Source organism: Rhamphochromis sp. 'chilingali', assembly GCF_963969265.1.
Source record: "Rhamphochromis sp. 'chilingali' genome assembly, chromosome: 1".
NCBI classification, from domain to species: Eukaryota; Metazoa; Chordata; class Actinopteri; order Cichliformes; family Cichlidae; genus Rhamphochromis; species Rhamphochromis sp. 'chilingali'.
Genome location: NC_137929.1, coordinates 59583006 through 59610219, shown reverse-complemented (window position 1 = coordinate 59610219; position 27214 = coordinate 59583006). Strand labels below are relative to the sequence as shown.

The following is a 27214-nucleotide window of genomic DNA, read 5'->3' as shown; positions in this document are numbered from 1 at the left end:
AAAATCAGAACAGTAGATAAAATCAGTAGTTAAATGTAAGTTTTGTAATTTAAGCTTAAAAGTGTGTATTTAGTGTTTTATTCAAATGCAGCTGAGAATAGGTGGGTCTTCAACCTGGATTTAAATAAACTGAGTGTTAGCCACAACTAAACTGGGATAAGTCCAATTTTCCATATGAGGTCTCAGTAAAACCCACAGAACCACACGAAGAAAACAAATTAGAAAAACGTTTTATTAATCTAACATAGAAAACAGATCACTACTATGAGAGCAACAGAAACCATTATATTATTATTGGTGATTTTAAGTCCACGTTTAAAACTCTGCTCAGAATACATCCAATTTGAAATGGCGAAATAATTGGAAAAAGAAGATACAGGTAACATGTGGATGTCTTCTGGTTTGAGGTACTGCGGGGACCAGTTAGAGACCAGCAGCTGGACATCAGTGGTTGGACTGGTGGACTACTTCTGCTGGAATGGTAGTAAAGAGTAGATGACGTCTGGCTCTGGTTTAAAGTCTGAACACAAACAGAAACAGTACAAACAGGAAACATTGTTACAAGCTTTGCAGTTAAATCAAGACCTCCAATCACCACCTTTCTGCATCACACAGTCCCACTTCAGACGTTACCGGGAACCAGCTCATTTACGACTGCTTCATAAAAGGTTGAAGCAATTCACAAAGGTCAAACCTGAATCCCACAGATCTGTAGCAATTAGCTTATAAACAGCATTAAATGACATTAAATGACAAAAGCCATATAATTCCACCTTTTCTGTCTCTCTTTCTCTTTGCTCTGTTCACTGGCTGATTGAGTGGTGTCACTTCAGACTTGTAAACCGACCAACTCAATTGTTCTAAAAAACTAGAAAACTGTTTCCTTTCGGGGAGATGGGCAGTTTGATATCGTGAACTTGGGTCAAGATTAGCTTACATTAACATAAAGACTGAAATCAGACACAAGTAGCTCACTTAGCTGCATCCAAAGTTAAAAAACAGGAGTAGCTGTACCTCTGGTCCTGTGTGTTGTGATCGTTACTTGTTCATAATTGATGGGTTGTGTTCTCACTGTTGAGTAGATTACAGTTGAATCACTCTCTGCACAATGAAACAAACAGAAATGATTGCATGTACAATGATTACAGTATTGTGTTATTATTACACTATAGCTGCGGCAGTACGGTTTTATTTCGGGTTAGGCAGAATGATAGCTTTTATACACAGATGTGGGTTTTCACAGTTGTTTTTCCCCTTTCTTACCACCTCTGCTGAAAAACATGTTGCCAGAAAGCAGTGAGAATAGAAGTCAAAAGACCACAAAGCTGCTATTTTCTTTTAATGCAGACTGAGACGCTTCACCACAGAGCACAAAGCAAACTTGTTCTAACAACATGAACACTTCTGTTAGCCAAACCAGGACACACTGTGGTGAGAGGTCTGATCAGTCTCAGACTACAGTTAACTGGTGTCAACAAAAGGAAGTCATTTCTGTGGTTTCTCATACAGAAAGAAGTAAAAATACTTCATTGTATCAATGAATGATTAACTGTGAAGAGTCTGTTTCTTTAGACATCGTGGTGATAGTAAAGTCTACCTGATACGAACTAAATAATAGTCAACTCTGCTGAGAGATTTAATGCTCAATTATGGCTCCGTCAAAAGTCACAAAACCTGTAGATCTGCAACAGTTGAACTAAACAGGTCTGAGATATTTTATTCTTCCTAAAACACATTTGTGTATATATGTATATATGCAGCTGGATAGTGTACTGTTAACACAACTCGCCTTTGAAGTTTCAGACTCCCGACCAGGGTGTCTGTTTCCAGTAAGGTTCCCTATGATAGTTCCCCCCATGTTAACCGAACCTACCTGAGGTATGAACAAGAGACAGATAACAGAAGCCATACCAGCTTGGGCGTCACCCGCATTACCAAGAGCTGTGTCAGGTGTTGAGAAACCAGGACACACTGATGAGAGGTTGGCTACTGTAATAGGAAGGCACAGGACAAGGGATGAGAAGAGGCCTCTGTTCAATGCTACAACATAAGTAACTCGAGTGGAAGGTGTAACATAAAGAGCATGTGGGAAATGTGGACTCTTGGATACCCAACATCTACACTAATGGCAAAACAGCTAGCGTCTCACAGTATTACTGTGGTACTGTTTTAAATCGGCTGTTTTTCACTATTTGATGTGTTGTTGCTCTACATGATGTTGTCTGTGACATTATTCTCTGAATCTTTGTTTTAATCTTTTAGATTAAATTTAAATTTTTAGAAAAAAATGTAATGTGAGAAAAATTTCCCATATTTATATATTCTAACCATTGTGTATTTAAGACATGTAGTGATAATAAATGCTTCGGTTAAAGCACATATTTAATATCTCACCTTCGGGTTTCTTGTGAACATATCGTCTCACCAGCAGAACCAGTAACACCAGTAGAACCAGAACACAGACTAATCGAACAGATGACAACACAGAGAGAACAGTAGGAGAGGTGGTGTGTTCCCCTAAAATAAAGCAAACACAGTCATTAAGTTGTCGTCACATTGTGAATGTTGAAAGCTGCAGAAACACAGACAGGTGAGTGTGTCACCTGTGACAGTGATCCAGCTGGATGGAGACTCTCCATGACCGCTGATGTCACACTTGTAGAGGCCTTCATCAGACCTGGAAACATGCTGGATGGTCATGTGACCTGTAGGCTGCTTCCTGATGAGGGAGCCATCTTTATAGAAAGCAGCTGGGAGGTTGGAGGGAGTGGTCTTTGTTTTACAGAGCAGAGTGACGTCATCTCCCTCCATCACAGGGAGGACAGGACTCTGCAGGATCACTGATCCATCTCAACACAGAGACAAACTACAGCATTTCATCCATTTACACACAGCTTCATCAACACTAACTCCACACACTCAGCTTACCAGTGACTGTCAGGTTAACCATGTTACTGATGGGACCCTCTCTGGACTCACACCAGTAAACTCCACTGTCCAATGGGAAAACAGTGATGTTACAGGTCAAACCAGCAGGTTTTCCCCACCCATCTCCACACTGAGTCCTTTGTCGTCTGCTTGTGTTTCTCCTCAGAGTCCATCCAGCAGAGCTGTCGTCCTCCTCACAGCTCAGAGACACAAAGTCTCCTTCAAAGAACTGAGAGCTGCTGGGACTCACAGTCAGACGAGCTGTGGGGGTTACAATGAAAAACTGATGATCACTGTGAGATTTTTGTCAAAACCATTTTAAAATGGTATTTTGCAGGAAGATTTATCTCATCAAACTTTTTTTTTTTCAGTTTTATATGTGAGCTCCATTGTGAAACATGAACCCAATCAGGTCATATCAGTGAGCATTTCTCAGGTTTAAACTGTGACAGAAGAAGGTTACTGACCTTGGTTTGTTGTGCAGCTCAGCACTGAGATCAGAACTAAAGAGAAATGACACTCAGGTTGATTTGAGGTGAACATAAAGAACAACTCCACACAAACAGCTGACAAACACACAAACTCATCTCTCTCACGTATCTGCTCATTTTCTGTTTTGATGCCTGCAAATTGTCAATAACTCACCTCTGAGAGATTGGGCTAAACTAAAATGTTGATGTTATAAGACATTTTCTGTAAAATAATCTGTAAAAAAAATGAGTTTTAAGATTGCGTTTGTGAAATTTTTTGGTGTCTTTGTGACGTCATAGGGTATTGTACTCATAACTTTTCTCCTCTCCCTTAGCTTCCCTGCTTAGCCTCTTATGTCCTTGTCTAGTCTCATGTTTTTTTTTTTTTGTATTTTCCCTGGAACACTCTCTCAGAGTCTGTTCTCTAAAACCTAAAAGAGGAATTGTGGATTTGATCAACTGGTCCCTAAATGCAATTGACACCCCTTTCTCAACGAGAAGTCTGGGCTTGGGTGAGCCTGAGTGCTGAAGATATCTACCTATTCTGAACCATGGTAACAGGGTTCTGGCTGATCGGAGCTGGCTTGGCCCTGACTTATCGAAGAATTAAGGAAGCGGAACCGGCTGTTCAAACCCCCACAAGGCTGCTCGCTGGGATTGGAACGATGGGAGAGGCGTGAGTTTCTCAAAATGGGCTCATTGAGTCAGTACAGATAAGACCTTGGAGAGGCTACGGCTGCTTTGAATACTCAGAATAAGATCTCTGACTGCACACTGGATACATCTCGGAAGGGCTAGCTCGGAATAACATCTCTGGGCGCAAATTGGATGACATCTCGGGGAGGCACACCGCCGTGAGTTCTCAGAAATCAGCTCCTTGAGCACAAGAAATGACAACATCATAGAACGCAAGCATGGCAAAGCTAGTGTTAGACTGTAGAACTGCTTTGAAATTCATATGAGCTGTTCGCACTAAAGTAAAAAATACCATCACTTATGCGGATACCCCTTTGGTGCCAGCTGCAAGGCTGGAGCTGAACAACAACACCCTGATAACGACTGTGTTTAGTCTGTTCCTTCCCATTCCATGCAAGGCCACCTGGGTTGGCTGGAAGACTGTTTACTTAGCCTGGCAGGGTGAAGGACACTGTCTCAGCTGAACTATGGACACGCACACATACACTGATATGCACACACTCATCCCCCCTCCCTTTCCAAACGCCTTCGATGCTTATTCCCTTCCGATGCTGCACCCTTTACCCACCCCTGTTGCTTGTCATGTGTTTCTTTGGTGTATTAAGAGTTTTTTCATGTGCTTTGTGCAGAGGTGTTTTTTTCTGTTCTCAAACTGATCTCCCTGTTGGAGCTCAGTCTGGGGGGAGTTATTTTTTTCTCCTTATCTTTCCTCATGTGGTGCATTTTCCATTGTTATACCTCTCTGACCTGTCTTCCCCATGTGATGTTTGTGTAATGTATGTATGGTCGGAGGGTAAGATGGCGCCGCCATTGCGTGCAATAGGTCGGCAGCCTTATGAAATTTCCCCTTGTGGGACTAATAAAGGTATATCAAATCAAATCAAAGTGTTAATTGTGTTGTAAAACTTCCTCCATGCTCTTTCATATTTTAAAAATAATCAGCAATCATGACTTTGACATTGGGCGCTAACAATTAAAATCAAATGTCTGGTGAGCCTTGGCAAATATTTATATATATATACATTAGAGGTGGGAATCACCATATATCCCACGATACGATATTATTGCAATTTTTTTAAAATATTTTGCGATATTCAGATTCTGTACATAAAGGTAAACTTCATCAATATTCATTTTATCTAATATCAAAGTCTCGCACTCAGTCATTCTTTCATTTCAGTCAGTTTTATTGTTGACAAACTGAACGGTTTGTATTACAGTCTAGTCGAATTTCCCAGAGGAACCCACCCGAGGGATTAATAAAGTTCTATCTAATCTAATCTAGTCCAACTTAATTGAATGCAACCATCTGGTACAATTATAGCTATTCTGAACTATGCAATTTATGAAAACTATGCAGCCCATTCAGCAACTGAAGAATTTGAAAGTAAATTAAAACAAAATATAATTTTACATTAGATAAAAAAGTTTTAAACTTAATTAAAATAAAACATGTCTTAAATTAAAATAAGTAAACTGTCATGTTTATTGCTGCCAAAAAAAGTTAAACACATTTGGACAGTGAAGGAATGTCAGGATTCTTGCTCAGAAAAAGGATCAACATGCTCTGAAGTCAGAGCACAAAAACCTTTTTTGTAACAAAATATTGAATTCTGCTGACCCTGTATCGATACATTATTAGCAAACAAAATATCACGATACTACACAGTATCGATTTTTTTCCCTCCCCACCCCTAATATACATACATATATATACACATACACACACACACACACACACACACACATATATATATATATATATATATATATATATATATATATATATATATGTGTGTGTGACCTTGAGAGCAATTTTTACTAAAATGAAATCAGCTTGAGCTGTTATTGGTATCTATCATTACATGTTTTTGTAAATGTTTTTGTAAATTTTGGTAAATAATTTGTAAATATTATCTTGAAAAATTTTGTTGAAAAATCGTGAATGCTAATTTGCTAACAAAGACAGACAGACAACAGAAATTAACAGAACTGATTACATATTTCCTTCCCGCAGGAAGAGGTTTAGACGTAAAAAAAAAAAAAAAAGGAAATTGTGTAAGAAAAATAAAATGATTTGATCTTTTCACTGCCTGCTGTGTTTCCTCGACTCCTGAGCAAAGATAAAGAGTCAGTTCAGACCTGCAGTTGGTCCTTGTGGTGTTTTGAACTTGAAATCAGCCTGATTTGTTTTTCATGTCTTCTCCTCCATCATCAGTTATCAGGAGAGCAGACAGTCAAAGTACAAGAATTCAAACAAACACAGAGATTCTACTTACAGAGCAGACACAGCACAGATGTTTCCTTCATCGTCCTTCTCACTCATTTGAGCTTTTTTTCATTTCTGTCACTGACACCAAGTAAAGCCCGCCCTCTTCCTCTGAGTCTGTGGTTTGTTCTTATTGGCACAAGAAATAATGAGTCCCCAACAGTGGTAGGAGACTCACCTTTGTTTTCATGTAAAGGTACAAATGCTAACATTATTTCACCTTATATCGGTAGACAGCTTTTAAAATCTGCCTGTCAGTTTGCCTGTCTCATAACTAAAGATGTGTTAAACATAATGACCAGCAGACATAAAAACCTGTGCAATATAAAAAATAAGCAGTGTTTTAAAAAGACAGCAGAATATGTATCCAACCTGCCTTTAGACAGTCATATATGCACACACATAACAAACTCAAGTTTCCTCTGCTCTCAGTGATCTGTAGTTTGGTTGATGAACAAATCCATTTCCATGTAGTGGACGTCCCCCTCAGTGAGAGAGGCAGATATGAGCTGAAACACAGGAATCAAACCAGGGACGCTGCTGTTATGGAGCTGAACTGGAACCATTCAGACACTGAGGCCCTCTGAACACATTTTAATTACAGCTGTGCAGAGACACACTGATGACCACTGTTCCCTCTAAGCTGAGCGAGTGAGCAATCGCACTGCTGACACTCCACGCACAGAAAATCAGCGACATAAAATAAATACATGTGTTTACTGTCACGGCGGGGTGCGCCGATGTGTGCGGAAACAGGACCCAAAAGCAGATGATGACGAGGAATAGTAATGATTAACAGAAAAGTGAACCTTTATTGCGATGACGGCAGGAAATGAACCAAGAGACCAAAGCAAACAGGCAAAACACTAAGAAACAAAACACTGAACTGACAAAACACTAAGAAACAAAACACTAAAGCTACTAAGACCAAAAACTATAACTATGACCGAGGTGGAAAAATAAACAGGCTATGACTCTGGTGAGAATAAACAGACGAACTGACAATGGCATGAAGAAAACAAAAGGCTTAAATACAGACATGAGGTGATCAGGGGAAGTGGCGACACATGAGGAAACAGCTGACTGACATGAATCTAATGACAGGACCAGGAGGAGTGAAACTAAATACAATGACCAAAGAACACATGACACTGTCAGAATAAAACAGGAAACACTAAAACTAGACATGACAATACAAACTTAACATACCAAATACGTGATGAATAATGCAAGAACTCAAACAGAAAACCCAGGAACAATAACTGCCTAAACTAAAGGCAAATAGGAAATACCACAAAACTAACAACATCTCAAAAAATGAGAACAATACAAAGAAAGCTCAAAGTGCTTGGTCGGAGACCCAGCCTGTGACATTTACTTTAATTCCAATTCAGGCTGGATTTTGTTTTTGTGCGCAGCACAGATTTTCTGTGTGGGGAGTCCATGTCAGCAGTGCGCGATTGCTCACATGCACACACACGCTTAGAGGGAAAATTGCTGATGACTGACTGGAACAGTATGATTCACATTTTACAATAACACTGTCCTCACACATGTGCAGTTCCTGGTAAAGCCTGATGTGATGAAACAGACTGTGGAAATGGTGTCATACTTCTAATATAAACAATGGAAGAATTATTTTTCTTAAAAAAAACTTACTTAAATTAACACTGCCGATGATAAAATAACACGTAGGTTGCTGTTATTTCATGATACCCTCCTATTCATTCCATTTAATTTTTCTTCAGCATGTAGGTAAAATGTAACCTAAACCTACAGTTAATTGGTTTCATGGTCTTACTAGTGGATCTTAAACTATTTAACTGTTGTTATAAAGCAGTAGCTCTGCTGTAACCTCTTTCACCAAAAAGTTAAGTGGAGGTACAGATATTATTTTTTTCTCTCAAAGAGATAAAAGGCAAGCATCTGTATGTGAAATGTAACATATGTCCTGGAACAGAGTGCTTTTCCATATCAGTTGTAAGCAATTTGAATCCTATGAACAACATGTGACGTTGAGGACCACTAAACGTCACATGTTGTTCATAGATTGGACAAATATATATACTCTTGATGATAGGCTGAGCCCATCGTTGATTGTTTTTACAAGAGCGATTTATTCATTTATTTGCCCATGAGTAAGTTTGCTAATAACGATGGAGCCAATAGAATAATAATAATGGATTGCATTTATATAGCAAGTTTCAAGACCCTCAAAGCGCACTATTCATTCATTCTCACACACTGGTGGAAGCAGACTGACAGAAGCCAGGCTGTCATATTGTGTCCATCGGCCCCTCTTGCCAATACCAGTAGGTGAAGTGTCTTACTCAAGGACACAGCGACCGAGATTTTCCGAGTCAGGGCTCGAACCCGCAACCTTCCGATTACACGACAAACTGCCAACTCTTGAGCCACGATCGCCCCACAGAGAGTAGTCAACAGAAAAAATAATAATAACGCTGCTCTACAGGCACCCTCTTTTATCTGTGAGCAAATGCACCTCCTCAGAGCCCAAATGCTTGTTTATGGAGCTGGTAAAAGCCTAGCATACTCAGATGGATGGGGGATACCTACACGTTCATCTTCAGAAGTGGAACACTGCTTTGGGTACATCGTTAGGTTTACTTCTTTCATCTGGTTTAAAGCTAAAGAAATCCCATATTGGCAACTTTTCTTTTGTGATGTCAGCGTTAACGTGCCGTCATCACGACTGTGTTCACACCGAACGCGATAGAGGCGGCCAGAGCATCAGGTTTACATGTAAAGTCAATGCAAAAGCAGGATGACACGCGATTGCGGGTCCCGCGAAAATTCGGAAGCTGATTTGCGTCGCGAAAATGCCAAAACGCATGAAACGCGCGTCAGTGTAGCGCATCTGGCGCGTTTGACTCGCAAAAAAAACCCAGCGCATGAGTTTTTGTGTTGCATTTTGTGCATACGTGTGTTTCGCGTCTTGTGCTCGAGTTGGAAAAATCTGAACTCCAGCGTCAAATCGCGCCGCGACAACCAATCAGGAGCCTGGTGACGTGGCTGTGACCTAGGTCAAAGGCGCAGATCCAGCCAAAGCCCTTTATTCTTCAATGGAGGGAAGGCTAATCAACGCTGTAGCAAACAACCTGGAGCTGCTTTCTGTATCGAGACAGGAATATAAAGGACGAGCTTGGAGGATGATATGTGAAGAGATCGGGCAACCTGGTAAGTTAATTTATTTCTCTTTTGAAAGTTTTCACTGACCCGGGGAAGCCGCACAAAAGCTAGTAAGCCACCGCTATTTTCCCACTGATGTACAAATACCGTTCTGCTTTTAGGCATGTTGTCATTTAAGAATATATTTTGTTTATTAATAAACAGCACACAGTGGTCCCGCTCATCCGTCACTGCTTCGCTTTTTCGCTGATTTTTTTTTTTTGCACAGTACAGCATTGCATTCTGCAGGCTGATTGACAAATCTCCTCCGTGTCTCCTGCGCTTGCCAAATTTATCACGTTTGGTTTTGATAACCATCACGTCCAATAGAAAAAAAACAGCACAAAAACACCCATAACTATGACCCTCGTTCGGAAATAGACACCTGCACCGCGAGGGAAAAAGGCGCACGAAAGATGCAGATGAAGACAAACCGCGGCATAATAATACTTTTACGTTTTGCAATCTACAAAGGTTTGCACTTTGAGAATCAACTTGTGAGAACTGTGAGTAATGTTCATGTGTGTGTGTGTGGAAAAAAGTGTATAAAGTGCGTGGCCAGGGGCTAGTTATTCTGAGAACCCCTGCTGCAATAAATGAGGGACCACTGTATATACTTTCTCTATGATTATTGTATTAATGTCACGGACCCAGCTCTGGAGGACTCGGGGTCCGTGAGCAGTTTTGACTGTTGATATTGTTGTTATTATTATTTTGGTGATGTGTGTGTTTTTCTGCACTGTGCTGTGTTAGTCTGTGTCCCACTCATATGTATAGGCAGGGTATGGGTGTGTATGTCTGCGGGTGTGGCTGGAGGATGGAGCTCAGCCACCTGCAGGCCTGAGGGGTGTGGCCCTGTGGAAGGACTGGCCACACCTGAAGTTCATGCCACACCTGTTGGTGATCAGGGCTCGTCGGGGGAGCTACTTATGAGAGAGTTGGAGCTCCCACCGGCGCGGGATCATTAAGCTAAGACTCCAAGTCAGTGTGTAGCATTAGGAAGTGCGGCGTGCGTGCGTGCGTGCGTGCGTGCGCGTGCGTGTGCGTGTGTGTGTGTGTGTGCCTCCATACCGTCAGCTGCGGGTTCAGTGTTTAACGGCTGCTTCTGTATTGTCCTGCAGGTGAAACGAGGGACCAGAAGGGCAGCACGCACAGGGTGTGCAGTAACACAACAGCGGGGAGCACGAGCACAGACGTCAGAGGGAAGCACGCACATGGGGTTCGAGGGAGCAACGGGGAGTTATTGTGTTTACAGCTTTCCACTGTAAATAAAGAGCACTGTTTGCATCGCAGAGTCTGCGTTTTGGGTCCTCCTTTCCCCACATCCCCACGGTCTGCCCTCCAGACCGTGACAATTAAACCTGTTAACATTTAATATTGTCTTGATAGAACCAACTGATTCTGCAGCAGAGCATCCCCTGTTGCTTCTCCTGGCTTCCCAGTCCCACAGGTACAGCAAGCACTGATAGCTTTTTACTCGGTGGGATTGCCTTGTGATCAGCTTGACTAAAAAATCTACAACCAATCTGATTATATCCTGTTTTTTTTTTTTTTTTTTTCTTTTCAATGTTGAAATTAAAATCCAGTAGCAGCCTTCTCATTTCTTTGTGTTTTGTGCTGTTTTACAGGCCCACAGAGGAGGACGGCTTCGAGGCAGATGAGGCACGGGTCCCAGGACGGTCCATCGGTGGTGGAGCTGGCCACCCTGGTGTCCGTGAAGAGTCCACACCAGTCTCCAATGGAGCATTTCCTCCTCAGCCTTGTTCCTGCTCTGGAGAGCAGCTGGTCCTTTTTTTTCCTCTCTCTCTGTAAATTCTTATATTTTATATATTTATGTTTAATGTTTTTCTGTTTGAGAATTTTAATATTATTTCAAATACATTTTTATAATGACTAATGTCTCAGTTCTACTACACAGCAAATGTTGGCACACGACTTGACACATGTAGAATTTATTTCATATTATACTAATGACAAAATATACTAATACAGTGGGATACAAAAGTTTGGGCAACCTTGTTAATAGACATTATTTTCCTGTATAAATCGTTGGTTGTTACAATAAAAAATGTCAGTTAAATATCATACAGGAGACACACACAGTGATATTTGAGAAGTGAAAAGAAGTTTACTGGATTTACAAAAAGTGTGCAATAATTATTTAAACAAAATCAAGCAGGTGCATAAATTTGGGCACCACAAAAAAGAAATGAAATGAATATTCAGTGTATATCAATGTGTGTGTGTCTCCTATATGATATATGGGGTGCCTTTGTCTGGACGTGCTTCCCATCCAGAGCTCCACAGCAGAGAGGAAAGTTCCAGCGCTCCTGGAATCCCTCTGTGATGGACCGCCAGTCTCCAGGTGAAGGCACAGCCATGAAGTCGTCCACTACACAGTCCCAGATGGCCGTCGCTACCTGGGGGGTGATCTGGCTCACCGTGGACACACCGACTCTGAAACTGAACGCTTGGTCCTGAAGGAGTCCCCGGTGACAAGGAACCTGGACAAAATTGTTCAAAATTAATATTATGTGTACTGCAGTTACAAAATACATTATTCAAATTCCAAAATACTTTTGTGATGTCAGATTTAAATCACAAAACTTAAATCTTACATAAAACATTTTATAAGGATAATTACATAATATATATTAGATATAATATAAAACAATCAGTTGTGTTTTGTTTTAACTTTAACATATAATTTGATCGGTAACAACTTTTACAACTACAGTAAGCCAATCACTCATAATTCCTAAACATGTCAATCAGGTAGGAATGAAGTAAGAGATTAATAGGAATAAAGAGTTGTATGTTGACATGTAGCCCTTTCCTTGCTTAATTCATTGTTAATATTTTTGAAAGATTAACCTGTAATAGGACAGCATATCAAGATAGAATATGCTAGATAGACCCATATAACTAAAGATGAACCAAACTGTTCAGTTTTATCTAGCTCTCAGTTTTAAGAAAGGCTGGTGACCCCTGTTATAGAGTCTGACAGCTGCAGGAATTATATACAAATATTCATCTATACCAGCATTAAACCAGGTCTGAATAAAAAAAAGGAGTGAGTATCACAACAAAGATTAACCCACAGTGGTCCTCGTACCAGTTTGATATCAGCAAACACCGAGAGCATACACTGATATGACACCACAGCCATGCTATCATCGCAAACACTGATAACAGCATAAATTGAATTAAATCGGGACTTGATGAGACCTTTTGATTATCACTAGAAATATTATAAACAGTCGTCTCCATACCACAGTTTGCTAACAGTAAACACCGACGGCATTCATTGATAGCATAGCACATCCATGTTAGCAGTGTATAAATGGATAGTTTAGCATATATTAGCACAGGTATCAATAAAGGACTACGTATTAAACACTTTTACTAACCTCAGGCAGATGGCCAGGCGCTCTGCAGGTGGGATTGAGCGCCAGTAGTTGGTGTCTAGGCGGGCGATGCTTGGACCAACGCGGGACAGCAGATCCTCAAACTGGGCGAGGGAAAGATGGTGGTATCGCTGTCATCGCCGTCATCCAGGCGTAGCTCCTGGAGCAAGTGGTGAAACTCACCAAACTGCTCACACCTCTGGAGGACCTGATGGACCCAGGTACGGTGAGGGCGTCCTTTACGCCGCTGCTCTGCTCTCCACAGTAGATAGAGAAGGGAGACTCTCTCTTCAAATGCTAGCTCGACAGCTGCCATCTTGCAAAGATACCGTCTGGCACAACTTCCTCCCACATTCCTCTCACATTTCCGGTTCACGCGTGTCAAAATATGCAATTTTGAGGCGCGATGGATTTTTCTTGGACACGCGTTGAGGTGCGAATGTGCATGCATCAAATTAGGGGCGTTTGGTACGCCGCGTCTATCGCGTTCGGTGTGAACACATCGTAACACGATTAACAATTAACCCACCTGGAGTGCAGACACAGTCAAAATCTCAGTCAGGGAGTTTCTGCGAATAACGACGTTAATCATGATACCCGCGTTAACTCCGTATTAAAGTGATTAGCACTGCCCTATTTTTTTTAGGGGGGGAATAGTTCGTCCATGTTTGGATTTCTGTGTTGTAAATGCATAAATCAGTCTGCGCATGCATGAATATATTGCCCATCGTCGATTATTGGACTGAAGATTGTTGGTTGGAAAATTTTTACATATTGCCCAACCCTAACACAGACTGAAATAAACATACTGAAAACCAGGTCTGTCGTCAAGAATGTCCTCTCTTTATCAACAGTCGGAATTCGTTCAAGTCTCTTTTTGGCAAAATACCAGCAACAGGGAGAGTTAGCCCACCATGCAGAAAGACTTTTTCAGTATATAGAAGCATTATAACCAAGGGCGTTGTCAGGGTTCCTGGGTCGTTGACCCAGTGATTTCAGTTTGTTCATGTTCAGTTTAGTTCGCCACATTAATGTTCTCACTTCCTGTCTTTTCCCCGTGTCAGCTTGTCCCCCGTGTCATTAGTCAGATTATGTTCAGCCCTGTACTCGCCTGTTTCCAATCACTGTCATCATTCAACCTGTGTATTTAGTTCCTCTGTTTCACCAGTTCTTTGTCGTGTCATTGATGTACATGTGATGATGTCGTTCCTGTCGTGTGTTCAGTTCAGTTCAGTCAGCCAGCCATTCAGTCGTCCAGCCAGCCAGCCATTTTCTACCTCTGTTCTGTTCATCCACTCCTTATAATAAACCTTCACCAGTCTTCACCTACCTGCGAGTCCTGCGTTTGGGTTCCTTCCTCCTCGCCTCCACACAACGCCTGACAGGCGTAGATTTGGTTTTGGCATTGGTAGGGACGGATGATTCAACCAACAAACCCTGCCCTGTTTCTTTTTTCCCCCTTTTTGTCTTTGCTTCTTGATAAAAAAGGAGAAATATACTTGCCTACATATGCTATTCTACATGCTTTTAAACCATTTAAAATTACAATTCATAGTTTTATATGTGAACTATATAATGTTAAATTTAACTAAGTATTTTAGACTTTAGTTTAAAACCAGCTCATAACCATAACCAGCTCATGTCTGCCTCTTGGCAGACATGAGCTGAAACACAGGAATCAAACCAGGGACGCTGCTGTTATGGAGCTGAACTGGAACCATTCAGACACTGAGGCCCTCTGAACACATTTTAATTACAGCTGTGCAGAGACACACTGATGACTGACTGGAACACTATGATTCACATTTTACATTAACACCATCCTCACACATGGTTTATATTTGGCCACTAGAGGGAGATGTTTATACATGTGTATTGACAATTTTATGTTTAACTGTACATAAAGATTGACTTAAAGACTTAATGAAAAGATTTTGCCAGGATGTTGTTGAAACAGTCTGTGAAAATCTTGAGTTTCAGAAGCTTCTAGATTAGGCTGTAATACTTCTAATATAAACATCCATCGATCCATTTTCTTCCGCTTACCTGGGGCCGGGTCGCCGGGTGGAGATATAATCTCTCAAGCGTGTCCTGGGTCTGGCCCGGGGCCTCCTCCCGTGGGACTGGCCCGGAACACCTCACCCAGAAGGCATCCTTGTCAGATGCCCGAACCACCTACACTGGCTCCTTTCGATGTGGAGGAGCAGCGGCTCTGCTCTGAGCCCCTTCCAAATGGCCAAACTTTTCACCCTATCTCTAAGAGAGAGGCCAGTCACCCTTCGGAGGAAGCCCGACCGCAATCTTGTTCTGTCGGTCACTACCCACAGCTTGTGACCATAGGTGAGGGTAGGGACATAGATTGACCGGAAAACTGAGAGCTTTGCTTTCACACTAAGCTCTCTGCGCCAGGTCTGTCCAGCGTTCTCCCCCGCTACCTGATCCAACTCACCACCAGGTGGTGACCAGTTGACAAGTCATCCCCTCTCTTTACCTGAGTGTCCAAAACATATGACCTTAGGTCTGGTGATACGATTACAAAATCGATCATCGACCTGTGGTCTAGAGTGTCCTGGTGCCATGGGCACTTATGGACACTCTTATGTTCGAATATGGTGTTCTTTATAGCCAAACTGTGGTTTGCACAGAGGTCCAATAACAAAACGCTGCTCGGGTTCAGATCTGGGAGGCCGTTCCTCCCAGTCACAGAAACCCCAACATACAGCAGCAATCCGAGGGGATACCAAAATACCCACCCCAGCCCGTTGCCTCTCACCAGGGACAACTCCAGACTGAGACAAAGTCCAGCCCCTCTCCAGGAGGCTGGTTCCAGAGCCCAAGCCATGCATTGAGGTGAGCCCAATTATATCTAGCCAGTACCTCTCAACCTTACTCACTAACTCAGGCTCTTTCCCCACCAGAGAGGTGACATTCCATGTCCCAATTGCCAGTCTTGGTAGCCGGGGATCAGTCCGCCAAGACCTCTGCTCCTGGCTGCCGCCTGGCTCACAATGCACCCGACCCCTACAGTGCCTCCTGCAGGTGGTGGGCCTGCAGAAAGATGGGCTCATGTCCCTTTTTCGGGCTGTGCCCAGCCTGTCCCCATTGACTAAGGCCCGGCCACCAGACGCTCACCCTCAAGCACCCTACCCTGGGCCTGGCTCCAGGGTGGGGCCCGGTAACCCTATCCCGGGAAGGGTAAACTATTCCCTCGATAGTCTTATCATAGGAGTCTTCTGAATCGCTCTTTGTCTGGTTCCTCACCCAGGACTAATTTGCCATTGGAGACCTTACCAGGGGGCAAAGCCCCCAGATAACATAGCCCCTGGGATCCCTGGGACACACAAACCCCTTCCCCACATGAATAATTTTTAATTAAGAAAAATGAAATTAAAAATTAAAAACTAATAATGATAAAATAGCACATATCTTGCTGTTATTTCATGATACCCTTCTATTCATTCCACTTAATCTTTCTTTAGCATGAATGTAAAATGTAACCTAAACCTATACATAGGTTACATTGGTTTTATAGTCTAACTAGTGGATCTCAAAATGTTTAACTTTTGTTATAAAGCAGTAGCTCTGCTGTAACCTGTTTTACCAAAAGGTTGCAGCACACTTCAAAATAGGATTTGTGACCGTTTCAAACTTGTCTGAGCTCCGTGCTGGTTCAGGAGATCCACTCTGGGTCACATGTTCATGAGTTTGTTACTTATCAATAAACACTAAGCTCTCTCTGTCTATATTTTATTATGCTCAAGCACAACTCAAAATAGTTTATAAACGTCCAACCTAACATGTAAAGATTACTTTAGTTTATATCAATTACAATCAATATATTTAAAAAATGTGGAGATGCAAGGATTCATATCTTTGAAGCTGCTACCAGAGTTCTGTTTTGTTTCTCTCATCTGCCTAAAATTAAGAGAAAAAAATACAATTAACGATACACAGTACAATGAGAGTTTATCAGCTAATTTCTTAGTGACACAGAAAAATTATGACATTTATTTCCTCAGTCACATACTCTTAGTACTAACTAGTGATGGTTACCGGTATCAGGTTGCCATAAACAGTAGTAACCAGACCGAAAAGCAGTGCACATTTCGGTGCTTTATTTCTGTGCTTTTTTTTTCCTGAGATGCCATACACTTTGGATTCTAGCCAATCATTTTACCTTTGCAAGGATAGTAGGCGGGCCGAGGTATGTACATTCTTTTAGAGTAGATCTACAGATTAAAAATGCCCAAGGCAAAGTGTTCAAAAGTCTGGCTGTACTTCACAGCAAAAGATGCAAGCTCAGCAGCCTGCAACAAGTGCTTTAAGCTAATACTGCGATACTGTGCAAAGGAGGTAACACCTCGAATCTGATGACAAACCTGGCGACACATAGCATTTTTTAAAAGCTGACAAATGCATCGTATTTGATAGCTTGCTGCGAGACCTCACATTAATCCTACAACTGTTCATAACTTGCATAGTTCACATTTCTGTATAACTGTATATCTCATATTTCTGTATAGTTTTTATTTGATATTCTGTATAGTTTTTCATATTTATATCCTGTTCATAGCCTGTACATAGCTTGTACTCACTACAGCCTGTACATACTTGTAGTTATAGCATATTCATAACATACTTCATACCGTGTACATTATAACATACCATAATAGACCCATTTCTGTAATATACTTACACATCTATATTATTGCTAATATATATTGTAATATATCTATATCACTAAAGCACTTCTGGATGGATGCACACTGCATTTCGTTGCCCTGTACCTGTGACATGTGCAATGACAATAAAGTTGAATTCTATTCTATTCTATTCTTTAAGCACCGGTTCGAGCACTGTTTAAGCACCGGCACTATTTCAAAAGTACCGTTTTGGCAATGATATTGGATATAACCTAAACGATACCCATCCCTCGTACTAACCTCATCTTTTTAGGTTACATTCACAGAATTTTGCTGCCATTCCAGTTACATGCTTATGCTTTCTTTTCTCCAGTGAAAGGCGTGTATTTGTTAGCCACAACTACATTGGGAGAAGCCCAATTTTCCATATGACACTTTGGTGAAACCCACAGAATCACATGGAGAAAACAAAATGGAAAAAAAGTTTTATTAATCTCACAGAGAAACTAGGTTTAAAACTCTGCTAAAAATACATCTTATTTGAAGTGGCTAAATAATTGGAAAAAGAAGATATAGAATGCATAATACATATAATTCTTTGTAACATGTGGATCTCCTTTGGTCTGATGTGCTGGGGGGACCAGTTAAAGACCAGCAGCTGGACGTCAGTGGTTGGACTGTTAGACTACTACTGCTGGACTGGTAGTACAGAGTAGACGACGTCTGGCTCTAGTTCAATGTCTGAACACAAACACACACAGTTCAAACAACAGAAAACATGATTACACACTTTGTAGTTCAGTCAAGATCTCCAATCGCCACCTCACTGCATCATCCACAGTCCCAGTTCAGACTTTACAGGGAACCAGCTGCTTTATAAAAGATTAAAATGTGCAAAGAACAAACCTGAAACGAACAGATCTGTAGCAATTAGCTTATGAAAAGCATTAAATGACATTAAAAAGCCATATAGTCACTGTTTCCACATTTTCAATCATTTTCATTGATTGTCCAAAATACTGTGTTGTCATCTATTGATTCAAAAATCAAGAAAATGGCAAATTAGGTCAGATAGAGGGCCGTTATTGTCTCAGGAAGTGCAGGGGATTAGTAACAAGGATGTGAGGGCAACTATGAAGGATCAAGTTTATATAAAGAGCTGGTAACTATGTGAAAGTACATCTTATCACCATGTTACAGAGAAATGCTACAGTAATAGAAGCATTGTACAGTAACTAGTGTAACAAATTCATTTCTTTGGGAGTCATTACTTAACTCAAAACAATTAATGTTAATGTTTAATTTGAGCATTCACCAGAAGAACAGGTATTGACAAAAAATAAAATAAAAAAAATAATGGATTGCATTTATATAGCGCTTTTCAAGGCACCCAAAGCGCATTACAATACCACTATTCATTCACTCTCACATTTACACACTGGTGGAGGAAGGCTACAGTTGTAGCCACAGCTGCCCTGTGGCGACCTTCCGGTTATAGATGCGCTTCCCAACCCACTGAGCCACGGTCGCCCCTAAGAACTTTACTTATTTATTTATTTTTTACCTCAACAAATTCGTATTTATTAAAAAATTATTATTACTTTTTAGCTACATTTTAATAAAAACCTGAGAGCTTTCAGTTTCGCTTGCATAGAGTGCAAGACATTTCTTAACGCATATTTATAATGCTTACTTCTGTGATTGAAAAACTTTAAAGGAATTGTTTGAAATGGCAGGAAAAAAGACTGAAAATAGTCTGGAAACAAGCAGCTCACTCGGCTGTGTTAAAAATAAGGAGGCGCTGTACCTCTGGTCCTCTTTGGTGTGGCTTTTGTCCTCACTGATGAGTAGATTACAGTTGAATCACTCACTGCACAAACAAACAAAAATGATTGCATGTACAATGATGACAGTATTGTTTTATTATTACACTATAGCTGTAACAGTACGGTTTTATTTTGGGTTATGCAGAAATTAAAATTATACACAGATGTGGGTTTTCACAGTTGTTGTTTTTTTCCACTTCTTACCACCTCTGCTGAAAAACATCTTACCAGACAGAAGTGGTGAGAATAGGAGGCAGATGACCACAAAGCTGCCGTTTTCTTTTAATACAGACTGAGATGCTTCACCACAGAGCACAAAGCAAACGTGTTCTCACAACATGAACACGTCTGTTAGCCAAACCAGGACACACTGTGGTGAGATGTCTGATCAGTCTCAGACTACAGTTAACTGGTGTCAACAAAAAGAAGTTGCTTCAGTGGTTTCACAGAAAGAAGTCAAAAGTAAATATTATATATACACACACACACACACACACACACACACACACACACACATATATCAGGGTGTCTGTTTCCAGTAAGGTTCCCTATGATAGTTCCCCCCATGCTAACCGAACCTACCTGAGGTATGAACAAGAGACAGATAACAGAAGCCATACCAGCTTGGGCGTCACCCGCATTACCAAGAGCTGTGTCAGGTGTTGAGAAACCAGGACACACTGATGAGAAGCTGACTACTGGAATAGGAAGGCACAGAAAAAGGGATGAGAAGAGGCCACTGTTGGCCCCAGTGGAAGGTGTAACATGAAGAGCATGAGGAAAATGTGGACCCTTCGATACCCAACATCTACACTAATGGCAAAACAGCTAGTGTCTCACAATATTACCGGTATGGTTTTTAATTGGCTGTTTTTCACTATGTGATGTATTTCTGTTCCTCTACATGATGTTGTCTGTGACATTATTTTCTGAATCTTTGTTTTGAGCTGCTCTAATGATCCAAATTTAACACCAAAGTTCAGATAAAAATGTCAAAAAAATCTATATTTGTCATTTCTAACAATCAGCATCAAGACATGCAAGCAATAAGACATTTCCACTTAATAAATGTTTTGATTTTTCACCAAACCAAAAGCATGCATTTGAAATCTAGATATCCTAGGTCTCACCTTTAAGATGTTTGTGAGCATATCGTCTCACCAGTAACACCAGTAGAACCACAACACAGACTGATCCAACACATGACAACACAGAGAGAACAGCAGGAGAGGTGGATGTAGGTGGAGGTGTGGTGGTGTGTTCCCCTAAAATAAAGCAAACACAGTCATTAAGTTGTCGTCACATTGTGAATGTTGAAAGCTGCAGAAACACAGACAGGTGAGTGTGTCACCTGTGACAGTGATCCAGCTGGATGGAGACTCTCCATGACCGCTGATGTCACACTTGTAGAGGCCTTCATCAGACCTGGAAACATGCTGGATGGTCATGTGACCTGTAGGCTGCTTCCTGATGAGGGAGCCATCTTTATAGAAAGCAGCTGGGAGGTTGGAGGGAGTGGTCTTTGTTTTACAGAGCAGAGTGACGTCATCTCCCTCCATCACAGGGAGGACAGGACTCTGCAGGATCACTGATCCACCTCAACACAGAGACAAACTACAGCATTTCATCCATTTACACACAGCTTCATCAACACTAACTCCACACACTCAGCTTACCAGTGACTGTCAGGTTAACCATGTTACTGATGGGACCCTCTCTGGACTCACACCAGTAAACTCCACTGTCATATGGGAATACAACAATGTTACAGGTAGGAGCAGCTGATGTTCCCCACCCATCTCCACACTGAGTCCTCTGTTGTTTGCTTGTGTTTCTCCTCAGAGTCCATCCAGCAGAGCTGTCGTCCTCCTCACAGGTCAGATACACAGATCGATCTTCAAAGAACTGAGAGCTGCTGGGACTCACAGTCAGACGAGCTATGAGGGTTAAATTTAAAAACTGATGATTACTTATACTTTTGTGAGAACAATGGCATAATTATTCCCTCACTGCACTGTGCAATAACCCAAACTGTGTATACAAAACACTTTTTATTTGTATATTTAGTTTTTGTTTACACCAGATTGCATATTTGTACAATTTATATAATTTCTTCAGTTGATACTGTTCATTTGTATACAGTGATGCAGAACTGTGCATCCCCCTCCCCCTACATGTTTACACTGAAAAGGAGATGCTCAATATCTGATTGTACATAGTGACAATAAAGGCATTCTGTTCTATTCTATTTCATCAGTTTCAGATGTGAGCTCCACTGTGAATATATGAACCCAATCAGGTCATATCAGTGAGCATTTCTCAGGTTTAAACTGTGACAGAAGAAGGTTACGGACCTTGGTTTGTTGTGCAGCTCAGCAGTGAGATCAGAACTAAAGAGAAATGACACTCAGGTTGATTTGAGGTGAACATAAAGAACAACAAACAAACTCGTCTCTCTGTGATATATCTGCTCATTTTTAAATTAACGCTCGTAAAAAGAGAAAGGACAATGTTTAAAGTTGAACAAACAAAAAAAGGAACATCTTGTAGGAGAACATCCATCTTCTCTACTAAATTTGGATCTTTGGGTCTACAGAGCCCAACTGTCGCTCGCTTACCATGACATTGGACCAGTAACATCTGAAATGTTACTGGTCCAATGCAGGGTTAACACATAAAACAAATCCATGATTAGCCTGAAATGTTAAGTGAACATGTTTTAACATTTTACATCAAATTTAAAATCTGACACAGAGATTCTACTTACAGAGCAGACACAGCACAGATGTTTCCTTCATCGTCCTTCTCACTCATTTGAGCTTTTTTTCATTTCTCTCACTGACACCAAGTAAAGCCCGCCCTCTTCCTCTGAGCACCAGGTTTTCTATTGGTTCAAGACATAGTGAGTGGTCAGTGTGTGTGTGTGTAGCCAGCACAGGCCCAAACTGCTGTACAATAAATACATTAAGAACTATAGCATAAAAGGAACCATTAAAAAATAAAACAAATAATACATACAAATTAAAACAGCCCTGTATTTAAAAAAAACAAGATATTACAACACAGAATCAGCAAAAATTACAAAAATAAAAATAAACTAAAACCAACATCTCATACGTTGTCAAAGGCCAAGGTAAAGAGATTGGTTTTCAGAAGTGATTTAAAAACAGGCAGAGAAGAGGCCTGTCTAATCTCTAAAGGGAAATCATTCCACAGCTTTGGAGCAGCTACAGCAAAAGCACAATCGCCTCTAAGTTTACGCTCAGTCTTGGGTACATTCAGGAAAAGCTGATCAGCTGACCTGAGATACCCGGTGTATAAGGCTGCAAATAAAATAATTTTAAAATGAATCCTAAAAGAAATGGGTAGCCAGTGAAGTGAAGCTAAAACACGGAAAATGTGTTCAAACTTTCGAGTTCCATTTAAAAGACGAGCTGCAGCATTTTGCACCCTCTGTAGATGAGTACCTGTTACGGCCCTAGCAGGGCCTCCTCCTGAAGGTGCCTGTGTGGGCGTGTCCCACCACCTCTTCTACCTGAGGTGCCACCTTTCCCTTTTGTGCAGCTGACTCTCATCAGTAATTAAAAGTATTTAAGCCCAGGGAAAGGTGAGCTCTGGGCCAGATTGCCATTAGTGTGTTTGCAGCTAGTGAGCTGTGTGTTGTGTGTTTGTAGCTAGTGAGCTGCTCTCTTTTTGACTTACTTTTTACTTTGACCAACGCTTGAGTTTTGTTTGTTTTCCTTAAATGGTGATAGCGGCTTGTCCGTCTCTTTTAGTTGAGCTACTTTAATAAAAGTCTTTAATTTAACCCTTTTGCCTCCTTGACTCCTTTTTCTGACCCGGACACTTTTTGTTACTTCCCTCTCACTGCCTGGGCCCTTTTAGGGGAACGTAACAGTACCGTATTTTTTGGATCATAAGGTCACCAGCGTGTAAAGCGCAAAAAACAAAAAAGTGAGATAAGTCAAATTTTACTCAACTAATTCTTCTTGCTTCCTCCACTTCTGTACCATTGATCCATTAATGTTGAATTCTCTCGCAGCTGCTCTCTTCCCATGTTGCTGCAGTATATTAATGACTAACCTTGTATTGTGGATGGATTATCTCAGTTGTTCTCCTGACTGAAGTTTGGTCCGTTTACAGCATCCTGTAATTACCGATGCGCTTCCCAAGTTCACCCTGCCATTTAAGACCTGAACCACTCCAGTTCCCCTAATGCCCACCCAATTTTCCAAATGAGAGAGTAAAATGGCATGATCCACTGTATCAAACGCAGCTGAAACACAGGAATCAAACCAGGGACGCTGCTGTTATGGAGCTGAACTGGAACCATTCAGACACTGAGGCCCTCTGAACACATTTTAATTACAGCTGTGCAGAGACACACTGATGACTGACTGGAACACTATGATTCACATTAACACCATCCTCACACATGTTTATATATGGCCACTAGAGGGAGATGTTGGACTTTAAACACTAACATGCTCAGCATGTTCTGCTCCTAATATAATGGTAGAGTTTTAAATAATTTTGAATAAAGATGAATAAGACCGTGCCTGTTCTTCCTGATCATGCTTTAATTCCTTGAATGTAAAATGAAGAACAGTAATTCCAGAACACAGTGAACAATGCATATACTATTATATATTGTACATATATTTATTAGTTTCAGATTTAGCCATTCTTGTATTTTGCTTGTTTACGTTATTGTACTTTGCACAACTCTGTTGCTTGTGAAGCTCGAACACAAGAATTTCACTCACATGTACTGTACCAGTGTACCTGCACATGTGATGTGACAAAAGTGATTTGATTTGATTTGACATCCTTTGCTTAAAACCCTGAAACATCACTTGACTATCGGAGTTAGACAAAGCTAGTTAAACTTCATCAATGTCAGTCTGCTCAATAGGAAAGTATTGTTTGTCATTTTCACCTGTTTTGGAACAAAAGAAAGTGCTGCAATCACAAGACAACCTCCAAGGGCCAATGGTTTATTACCATACTTTAAGAATGTAGTGTAGTTTTTCTTCTTATAAGTCCTCTTGTCATCAGATATCTTCATGAGATGAGTACCTGCAGTCCACCAAGGTTTTTCAGGTAGTCCAACTGTAACGGAGGCGGAAGGCTGGTTTTACTTCCACAGTGATTTTGTGCGAAGGAAGGAAACCTTCCTCCAAACGGATTGAGCAGTGGAGCCGCCAAGGGAAAGCACACATTAAAAACTGTATGATTAAAATATAATTTATTATATTTAAATAGTTAAAAAATGCAAAATGAATTAACACAACCTTGGCCAAGGGGTAGCACAATAAAAGTCAATAAAACACAATATTAAAAGTCCAGTGGCCTGCGCCACAACCTAAAAGTCCCAGGGAGCTAAGAAATCCAGCAAGTGGTATAACCAAAGGAACCAGCGGAGTCCTCGCCTCCCTCTCGCACTCACGTCCTGGTATGCTGAAGAAGGAGAGGAAGCGGCAGTCACTATTCTTTCCAGACAGGTTTACTTCATAAAAAAGGGATAAGTCAGAGACTTACCCCGGGTGGGCAGAGCTCTCAACTCCGCCCGCCGCTTCTTTAAAACTGGAAATCGGCACAGCCGTCTCGTAGCCTCCGCTGGTGCTGTCTCCGCTCTCTGCGCTGGTACTGTCGCTCTCTGCGTGCTGGTGCCTCTGCGCGCTGGTCCTCCTGCTGGTGCTCTCCGCGCTGGTCGTGCATCGTCCTTCCCTAACGCCCAGCTCCACCAGCCCCTTCGGCTTGCGGGTGCCGCCGCCTGGCACCACTTACGCCTGCCCGTCTCTCAAGCCTCTCGGTCGAGCTCCTGCCTTTGGTCTGCCAGGCCCTCTTATTGGCCTCTCTGGGATCTCTCGCAGGTGTGATCAGTTTATTATCAGGTAGGGGCGGAGTCTTTCCAGGACAAGTCACCAAATAAATACCATTAAAACATGCAGTAAAACTCATAAAAATAAACCAGTGTACAATATTAAAATATTAAAAAGGTAAAACGCAGCAAAACATGCATAGTAGAAAAACTTAGATAACTTGTCCCTTTCCACCCTGTGACACAACTTCTCCAGAAAGGCACATCCACATGTGCTATCATCCTTTTGCTGTATTTGCTAGTACAGCCTCAGGAATGTGGAGGAGATACACCTTGCTGGTGATCTCATCAACATCTTGAATGTTGTTTTTCCAGGTTTGCTAGTAGTTTCTGTTTCTGTCTCTTTTCTACTGGAGGACACAGCTGTGTTCCCTGTAATCTTTAGAAATCATAGGCTGCATTTAAAGCAGCTGAAAAAGCATCTCATAAATAGTCTATGACCTTGTTTAAATGACCTGTGAGTGTTCTGCTTCTGTTCTTGGAGGTCAAATCAACATGTGCAGTGTTAAATATACATGGACCTATTAAAATCTAAAATGTATATACTCTTTCATTTCTAACATGCTGCCAGATTTGAACTATCAAAGATGTACACATAATTCAACATTCACTTGAAGTGCTGCTTTTTATAAAAGCTTCAAACAGGTGCAGATTTCTCAGAAGAAGTGTGTTCAGGTTGTGGTGCAAGCATGGGGCTCAGCCTCCTCATGCCTTCTCCTTTTGAGTTAGACACCAGGACCTGCTTAGTTTTTTGTGCTGGAGACATGAGCTGAAAAACTGCACAATAACACAGTGGAAATAAATACTGAGGACTGTTGATCTTGGACTGCTGTGTGCATCAGGTCCATTGTCACAAAGGTGTGTTCACCATCTCCAGACCTACAAGTCAAGCTAAGTATCGGCAGAGGTCTCTGTACTAGGGTTCAGATCTGCACATCTGAAGATAAATGTGCCATTCTGACACTGACAACATGAAAAAGCATGCTTTCAGTATGGAGATAAATATGTGTCAAAAAGGTTGATGATGATCAACAAGCAAAGATTGTTCCACTGTTTTTCACACTATGACTTGAATGCAGCTGAAATTTGTGGATCTGTGTGAAAGTGCAACGTTAAATTTGTCTCAAAACATCACGTGGGCCTGCAACGTGATCTCTGTGTATCAGGCAATTTACCACATGTATTTATGGTTTTGTGACCTTTATATTATTACAAATTTGTAATATATATTTGTATATATTTTCCACCCTGAGCTGTTTGCTGTTTGCTGAGTACATACAGTTTTCCTGATTATTGTTTTTATTTTAAAATTATTGGGCCACTGCTATGTTTGATTTATTTGAAAATGGGCTGTTTTATTATTTGATTAATTTTCCACAAGCTCTAAACTCAAATAGACAAAATGATTTTTCATTTCAAAGTCGGCCTGCACATGCCAGTGTAGTTTTTTTCTCCTCTTCAAAGCATTCATAAAAAGTACAGACAGGTTTTCTTCTTATTAAGACATCTTATTATTCTTGTATTAAACATATGTATAGGAGCCGATTAAGCTCACTGGGACGAGCAGGTTACTGTATGAGAGCACCTGGCCCGGGTTTGAATACGACTTGTGGCCTTTTGCCATGTCTTTCCCTCTCTCTCTCTCTCTCTCTCGCTCTCTCTCTCTCTCTCTCTCTCTCTCTCTCTCTCTCTCTTTTTCTCTCTCCCTCCACTTTCCACTTTCCTCACAACAAGAAGGTCCTTGGTTAAATCCATTCATCTCTGGCAACAGATTAAAAGCGTTCTATGTGGTCTGAAAGGACCATGATAATCCAAATGTTTGTAAGAATCTTAAGTGGTTTCTTTTGAGGTTATCAGTAAAAGTCAGAGTTCAGAGATGAATGATGGAACTACAACCCATCT

General features: G+C 41.1%; 2 protein-coding genes and 1 long non-coding RNA gene across 3 annotated transcripts in view; all 3 read right to left on the bottom strand.

The window, feature by feature from the left end:
- The window catches only part of LOC308400339 (uncharacterized protein), a gene marked incomplete at its 3' end in the record, with an annotated part of 203250 nt that overhangs the window by 50524 nt on the left and 125512 nt on the right, over positions 1-27214 (bottom strand). The gene's annotated exons all lie outside the window — the stretch shown is intronic.
- On the bottom strand, positions 431-2497 carry LOC308413040. The gene is made up of 4 exons (XR_013974654.1): positions 2395-2497; positions 1912-1989; positions 1015-1101; positions 431-520 (listed from the first exon to the last, which is right to left on the bottom strand). It is a non-coding gene; the product is annotated as an uncharacterized lncRNA (long non-coding RNA).
- Positions 2541-26936, bottom strand: LOC308400368 (Fc receptor-like protein 4; the record flags this gene model as incomplete). The annotated part of the gene is made up of 5 exons (XM_080888020.1): positions 2541-2572; positions 2604-2849; positions 2929-3221; positions 24970-25187; positions 26868-26936. 5 exons carry the CDS (start codon positions 26934-26936, stop codon positions 2541-2543), a joined length of 858 nt encoding a protein of 285 aa, XP_080744146.1.